The sequence below is a fragment of the Anarrhichthys ocellatus genome, unplaced genomic scaffold, assembly GCF_004355925.1.
Source record: "Anarrhichthys ocellatus isolate YVR2014 unplaced genomic scaffold, GSC_Weel_1.0 scaffold76, whole genome shotgun sequence".
Lineage (NCBI taxonomy): Eukaryota > Metazoa > Chordata > Actinopteri > Perciformes > Anarhichadidae > Anarrhichthys > Anarrhichthys ocellatus.
In genome coordinates, this window is record NW_022280106.1 from 241,295 (window position 1) to 249,576 (window position 8,282).

At 39.9% G+C, this 8,282-nt stretch overlaps 1 protein-coding gene across 3 annotated transcripts in view; it reads left to right on the forward strand.

Moving 5' to 3' along the window:
* The window catches only part of LOC116397952 (myosin phosphatase Rho interacting protein), a 44,972-nt gene extending 36,701 nt beyond the window's left edge, over positions 1-8,271 (forward strand). For 2 of the 3 annotated variants that reach the window (XM_031873874.1, XM_031873879.1), the window contains 6 exons: positions 2,747-2,906; positions 2,995-3,108; positions 3,221-3,307; positions 3,409-3,571; positions 6,006-6,091; positions 7,483-8,271. In XM_031873874.1, the coding sequence (XP_031729734.1) occupies positions 2,747-2,906; positions 2,995-3,108; positions 3,221-3,307; positions 3,409-3,571; positions 6,006-6,091; positions 7,483-7,554 (682 nt within the window). In that variant the 3' untranslated portion in view covers positions 7,555-8,271. Of the gene's footprint in view, positions 1-2,746; positions 2,907-2,994; positions 3,109-3,220; positions 3,308-3,408; positions 3,572-6,005; positions 6,092-6,470; positions 6,540-7,482 lie in introns of all 3 variants that reach the window. The other variant, XM_031873875.1, reaches the window with a different exon arrangement.
* Positions 8,272-8,282: the final 11 nt, after the last annotated feature.

An 8,282-nucleotide genomic window follows, 5' to 3' on the forward strand; every position in this document is an offset into this window, starting at 1 on the left:
TATATATGTATATATGTACGTATGTATATATATGTATAAATGTACATATGTATATATATGTACATATGTACGTATGTGTATATATGTACGTATGTACGTATGTGTATATATGTACGTATGTATATATGTGTATATATGTACGTATGTATATATGTGTATATATGTACGTATGTATATATGTGTATATATGTACGTATGTATATATGTGTATATATGTACGTATGTATATATATGTATATGTATATATATATGTATATATATATGTACGTATGTACGTATGTATATATATGTATATATGTACGTATGTATATATATGTATATATGTACGTATGTATATATATGTATATATGTATATATATGTACGTATGTATATATATGTATATATGTATATATATGTACGTATGTATATATATGTATATATGTACGTATGTATATATATGTACATATGTACGTATGTATATATATGTACATATGTACGTATGTATATATATGTACGTATGTACGTATGTATATATATGTACGTATGTACGTATGTATATATATGTACGTATGTATATATATGTATATATGTACGTATGTACGTATGTACATGTGTATATATATGTACGTATGTATATATATGTATATGTATATATGTATATGTGTATATGTATATGTGTATATATATGTGTGTATATGTATGTATATGTGTATATATATGTATATGTGTATATATATATAAAAAAAAACTAAAAACACCTACTAACAACTAAATCCTACGGTCTAATCCCGTTTCTTTCCATGGAAGGGCTTAAGGAAACAGAAAGTGACAGAACGGAAGACACGCCACACAAACAGCTTTTCACCGCTCGCTGGCCGGCCGTTTCTTTTCCCCGTTAATTAATTAATGCTTTAATGCGGAAAAAAAAAATACCGTGATGTACCGTGAAACCGCCAGAGTCTTACAAAATACCGTGGTATGCATTTTTGGTCATACCGCCCAGCCCTAGGATCAGGTGAGTTGTCCGAAGCACCTTAGACTTTGGCACTTGCAGATGGCATTGACAAGTGCAGTCTTTTTGGCTACACTCTACTCTTAACTTACCGCAGGTGATTGCACACGGAACAATTTGCCCATTGTGTGTGTAACGGACAATCACTCTCTTCTTGATGCTGTCAAGTCCACCAAAACAGTCACTGAAAAGAGACTCCGCCTCGAAATCAGCAGCGTCATGGAGCTCGTCCACTCTGGGACCATCCAGCAGATCATGTGGACAGCCTCCAGGGAACAGCTCGCTGACTGCTTGACTAAGAAGGGGACATCTGCACTTGTTCTGCTGAGGGCTCTCAGCGAAGGTGTATGGCAACTTAAAGGCTAAACAAGCTAATCAACAAAAGCCTTACTACCCTAAAACTGTAGTCATTAAAGTTGCACGTTTAAACCTGTGTTTATATGTTTAAGGTTCTAAAAAACAAATGTTTGTTTTTTGTGACTATGTTTTTCTTTAAAGAGAAAGGGGAGTTTGTTAAGTACTGAGTTAACTAGTGCGCATGTGTGTAACGCTTTTAGTTCTAGAGGAAGGGAAGACGTGTAGCCATTGTTGTTGATGTCGTGCATATGTTTTAAGTAAAGTCTTAAACATGTACAGTTGTCGCTGGAATTATTGAATTAACAATTAGTTTGAGTTGAATGTAACACAACCTATCATATCATGGGATGGACTGCAGAGATGAAAAAAGATTCCTACGTTTACAACTTGTGAGCATTCATCCCACCAGACAAATCAAGACAGATGTTTGATCACAGTCGGTCGTAAAAATACTGCATTGACGAGCTCTATATCCAATAACATTATTACATTATTCAACTTTTTTCTTTGCTTAGTTTATAATGTAATCATTTTTTCATAATGTAATAGCTGTTATTACATCGTTATTATTTGCTGATTATTACATAATAAGTTGCTACATTGTGACTCAACACAAATCCTTCTATAAATCAAAAAATGTTTGTCCAATCATGTGAAAACCCGCCGGATATGTTTTATAACAATGTTGAACCACAATTGTGAAACCGCTTTTGCATCGCCCAATAGGGGGCGCCACTAGTTCCAAACATGTTCATCGGTCTGGTGATAATTTGTCCTTAAATTGTCCAAACATCATCAAACTTGGTGGATATTTTAAATTAAACTGTTGAAAATTGACCAATAGGGGGTGATGCCGTTGCCAAAGAAGAGCATAGGTAAATGTGGACGATTCATATATTTTCCTGCTTTTTCAACCCTTTCAACAGATTTGTATGCAGATTTATTGTATTTCCAAAACTCTAAAATATCGATCCTGGTGTCAATAATCCAGTATCTGTCGGTCTATTCTCTTAGATGTTCTTTATGTGCTTTTAAGACTATTCTGACTGTGCTGGATTAAAGAAGGTGCCATTTGATCTGAGTACTGATAAAGTGCTGAAGTATCACATGTTGCAGCTGTCGCTCATGACTTACTGGGACGGGTGTTACTGTACTCTTGAGTTCAAGCTCACATGTTGTGTTCAGCATGCTTTAATGCTGAACTTGGTGACAAGTGCTGGTGTTGATAGTAAATCAACACCAATATAAATAAATTAAACTGAGTTTCATTAAGCTGAGAGTTTATATGGTTTGTGGGTTTGAGACTTGACATCTAACTGTATTTGCACCCTTTTACTCCTGAACCCAAACTATTGGTATTAGATTTCCTGTCAGTTTGGCCTTTTGTTATGTTTTAGGGAGGAGCTGTGTTCTTTCCAGCGGGAGATCGAGGTGTTGTCCGAGCAGTATTCCCAGAAGTGTCTGGAAAACGCCCACCTAGCCCAGGCGCTGGAGGCCGAGAGGCAGGCCCTCAGGCAGTGTCAGAGAGAGAACCAGGAGCTCAACGCACACAACCAGGTGCAGACACGCACTGTAGAACACAATCACAGGTACACACAATAATACCTGCTTTTCTGCTTAACTCTTCTAAGCCTCTTCTTTTTAGGAGCTAAACAACCGCCTGGCAGCAGAGATCACCAAAATGCGCTCGATGACATCTGAGGACAGAGTGGGAGATGCAAACACCACAATACACGGGAAAGAGCTCTACGAGTTAGAAGTATACAAATGATATTTTATTATTAAGTCTGTACCAGAAAGGTTTTAAAAAGCAGCTGGTGCTCCTGAGGCAAGTTCTTGCATCTTTTGATAATTTCAATCTTTTTCTCTAGGTGATGCTGAGGGTGAAGGAGTCAGAGGTCCAATACCTGAAGCAGGAAATCAACTCCCTGAAAGACGAACTCCAAGCTGCCCAAAGAGTACAGTGTTTTTTTAAGATGGCACTGGAAAATCCATGATTTCCTTGCTGAGAGACAACATGAATACCCTTTATCTGAAAAGCCAAACAATGTGTTTTCAGGACAAGAAATATGCAACAGATAAGTACAAGGACATCTACACAGAGCTGAGCATTGTCAAGGCTAAAGCAGAGCGGGATCTGGGCCGGCTCAGAGATCAGCTGCAGCTGGCTCATGAGGCACTTGGGGAGCCATCGCTGGAGGAAGTGGAGCGAGGAGGATATGGTATGAACAAATAGAAACACAGTGGGCCTTGTGCTAGGACTGTTTTCTATGATGCTTCCTTGTACAAGTGGGTCAAGTCACATTTATCAAACTCTCTCAACCGCACATGTGAGCTGCAGGTTTGGGAGATTTGATTAGCATTACAGTCATTTTTATCCAAAGCGACTTACAATTCAGAGTCTATCACATTTCTACACCGTAGGCACAGCTACGGGAGCAATTTTGGGGTTAAGTGTCTTGCTCAAGGACACATCGACATGCGACTAGCGGAGCCGGGGTTCGAACCGCCGACCCTGTGATTGAAAGACGGCCCTGCTATCCACTTAGCCACAACCGCCCCCATTAGCACAATTGTTATGATGTTCATTCTGTACACATGACATCTATCACAATTTGTCCATCCTGATAGAGGGATCCCTCCTCTGTTGCTCTCTCTGAGGTTTCTTCCTTTTTTTTCTCCATGTTAAAGGTTTTTTTGGAGAGTTCCTGTTCTGATGTGAGGGTCCTGGGACAGAGGATGTGTACAGATTGTAAAGCCCTCTGAGGCAAATTTGTGATTTTGGGCTATACAAAATAGATTAAATTGAATTGATGCCCCCCAAATTGCCCCAAAAGGCTACCTGTTACAATCGAATTGGGGCAACTGTAGCTCAGAGTTAGAGCAGGGTCGTCCTTCAATCAGAAGATCAGCAGTTCGATCCGGCTCTGCTAGTCCATGTCGATGTGTCCATGGGCAAGACACTTAACCCCAAATAGCTGTGCCTGCATTGTATCAAAGGGTGGCTACCATGCAAGGTGCTAGTCCTTATGTCCAGGTAGCAACTTGCATGGTAGCCCCTCCATCAGTGCATGAATGGGTGAATGATGACATGTAGTGTTAAAGAAGTGAAAGTCAGAAGACTAGAAAAGCGCTATACAAGTACAGTACAAGTTTATTTGATTTATTCACCAAAAATATAGCCCAAGAGTAAAATTGAAGAATGTCACAGAGCTTCGAGTCCAAATTCAACAGTGTGGGTCGTGGTATTAGGGGACCCTAAACAAATAGAAAATATCAGAGCTGCCGCATACTGTGACAGAAATTTAGAGGGAATGGTTGGACCTTAGGTTAGATGTTAAAAAGATGTCTTAAAAAGCAAAGTGGTTCATGACTTAGATGGGATGCTGTTGAGGAAATATGTTTTCACCAGCAGTAACTGAACAGGGCTCAAGACAGCAGGTCTCAGCTGGGCTCCAGCCTGGTTTTCCTCCTCACCTCCCTTTGCTCCGAAGTTGTAACAATTCACCTAATTATATTGACCTAAAAGGGGAAAAGTACATGCGCTACAATTAAAAGGCACGGGCGGATCTGAATTGGTAGGTATACAGACACTACATCTGACTGCAAAACATATTTGAAAGTACAAAAACACGCTGAAAGGTCTTCTCTATTATTCACTATAATGACAGACCACCTTAGACACAAAAGCACAGTCAATTAAATATAACACCATATATTAATATAAAGCAAATTCATTTGGCATACGGGTTGCACCACACAAAACAAAAAACGTGAGGCTCCCGCTGTACAATAAACTAAACATTTGCAAACTATCGCTCAAACCCTGAGTCCCATCAGTTCCAAAGTTCCTTAAAGTAACGCAAAACAGTCCGATGACAAACAAACAAATGCCCAAAACAAAGTCAACAGGTGGAAGCGTGGCGAGACGCTTCACCACAGCCTGTCTAGCTGGTGGTCCTCTGTGCCGTTTCCATTTAAGCCTCCAGTTTAGTAATCCATGAAACGCTTGCTTCAGATTCTTTTTGCCGAGCAATCGCCGGCAAACGGCAAACTGTGCTCTCTGAGTCCACTAAACGTCGCTGGCTTCCCCCTTTCTGCGCGCACAATCTCCTCTCGCATCACTCCCCCCCCCGTCACAATTTATACAATAATAATAACAATAACGTACCCTATTCCTATCCTGTGTAATTATTACAGGCAACTAATAACATTCATAAGTACAGCACTTTAAATGGGTGAAGGAAAATAATAACCCATAGGTTCCCCATTCACAATTTGGTGGGGGGAAGTTGATGGAGACCTACGTTTGATAAATTGTTTGGATCGTACCCCATGCTGTCCACACCTCACTGAGATCCCAACTCAATGCGAGCCACGCCACCTCGGCATGTGGTCTACCTGATCAGATCCCGATGAGAGCACAGTGCGATGTGGGAGCGTACAGACTCAATAGTTAAAATGCGTCCTGGCTTGATGGATCATCATTTGACAAGCTCTCTAAAATCACTCAAATCTACCAATTAAGAATAAATGTGGTGGTTCTTACATGAGGCCCATTGTGTGTTGATTAAATTAGCATTCAGTACACCTGAGGACTAGACCCTTTCTCTCTAGTTTCCCTTTCTCTAAACTCTGACACATTTTCCTTCCTAGATATCATGAAGTCCAAAAGCAACCCTGACATCCTCAAGATGGCAGCTGCTGCAGCCAAACGCTCAGAGCGCACCATGAGGTCAAAGGTGGGTTTCCTTTAGTCCATGAAGAGTTAAGTCAATCCTTCATCCCACCGTGGGTCATGGAGCTCTATCACCCATTGTGTCTTATTGCTTAAGAAGCAGCAGCTTCTAACAGAACTAACAGAGCAGTCCTCTTTTGACATTGGAAGTCTCCCACCAAACACGGGCTGAGCAGTTTCACATGACGTACTGCCATCTACTGGTTGCGTGCAGCATTGCATGCCCACCATTGCATCAGTATCGGCAGTGTTCTTGCTGGGGTGCCTGTCTTTGATCTATTCTGTGACTCCATCAAAACTGCGTCTTGGGATTGTGATACAGATTAAACACCACAGTAGTCTAACACACACTTGCTGGTGTGTTTTCCCCCTTCTGTCCTCAGTCTGTGAGTCGAGACATGCCCTGGGACAGTTAGGGCTGCTGAGGACGTGTAGGCCTCCTTCTCCTTTAGGTAAACCAAAGCAGACGCACAAACCGGTAGTTTAAGCATATCCTTTTGTCCTCCACCTCTGAAGCACTAAATAGATCTGAAACACTACTTCACATTAATAAGCACAAATAGTCTACTTCACGGAGAGGTCATGGTCAAGACTGAATGACGATACTGTATCCGAGATATCACTGGGTATTTAAAAAATACTAATCTGTGTATCCTTTCACATTCTTGGTGATATATTTTATGAATGAGTTGCTTTCTTTGAAGCTCCAAACCAACATAAAAGTAGCAAAACAAACCCACTGGTAGTTAAAACATAGAGCACCAGCTACAGCCAACTACAGGTCATTATACTCTGTACCGCTGGAACAATAGATAAAGCTTTTTAGTCAGCAAGCTAACACTAACAAAGCGATCGGACTAATGCTACTTAGTTTTAGTTGAGTTTGACAATATGAGAAAGGAAACATTAAATCTGCAAAATTTCAATGATGACACGATGTAGTCAAAGACGTGCACAGACAGTCGTGTGTTACTTGTTATACAAGGGGCACCTATAGCAGTGCCTTCACTGTGACTCTGACACAGTCTGTTACCATACATGTATTCACTTCAATTAAGTATTTCAACGATTAGATGATGATGATGCTATGAAGATAGAAGCATAGTGTCTGTGAACTCTTATTTATTGTAAGCTAACTAGCTATGTTGGTATACGCTTGGCGGCTAAAATGATTAGCTACTGTTACAAGAGTTTCCAGGGCTCTATTGACAGACAGGTTATCAATCAGCTATAATGTGTGTTTGGACTCATGATTCCATTTTAGAGATTTAATCACTGGTTGAAAACAGATTAACACTGACAATGAAAATACTGCCTGCTCAGGAACAGCACATCTGTCCAGAAGAAGCTGTATTTCATTATTAACATCTCCTTTTTCTCTCCTCATCCCTGCAGAGTCTAAAGGAAGGGCTGACAGCTGAGCAGAGACTCCACCTGTTTGAAAATAAAGATACTAAGGAGTTCTGACAGTGACTCATCATGTCTACCGACCTTGCTGCATGTTTAGAGGCCCACTATATTTTATCTCTTTAATTACTTATTTAGTTACACTACACACTGGTCACAAAACACAGATCATATATTATTAAAGAAACATGGTTTGAAGTTTAATATTTGATGCCTAGATTTTGCATTCCATGCACTTCAGTTAACTGTGACATTTTTTGTATCGTTTGTTTTTTTGCTGCCATGTCTTACTGTAAATAATGTTTTTAATTGAGCATCTGTTCTGTCTACACTAAAACTATGACTGTGTAAGCTACTGTTTTAACTCTCTAGACTGTTGCTAGCCAAAGGCATAACTGTGACAGCTAAACACAACTACTTATTGGTGAGTAATACTTGCATAACAAAACCATAGGAATGAGTGTGGTGTTCAGGTCTGCATGTTAATGCTCCACTACTCCATTATCATTCCAGCACAGATGGAAGTGTTGCTCAGTAAACAAGCTATGGAACTAAAATGCTGGTCTGCATTATAAAACAAATACCTACCATGTTGCTTCATCGCCTGACTTCTAAATTAACTGTGTGCGTGCGTGGCGGCAGTCCATTTGTATTTATTTAAATGGTTGGGATTTTTCTTTCACATTCCCATTCCTTTGTACTCTATTATTGTAAATATAAGGCAAATATACACCAACTGACTACAGGTTTATTAGCAATAAATATTTTTGCACCCTTTTTGTTGTGTG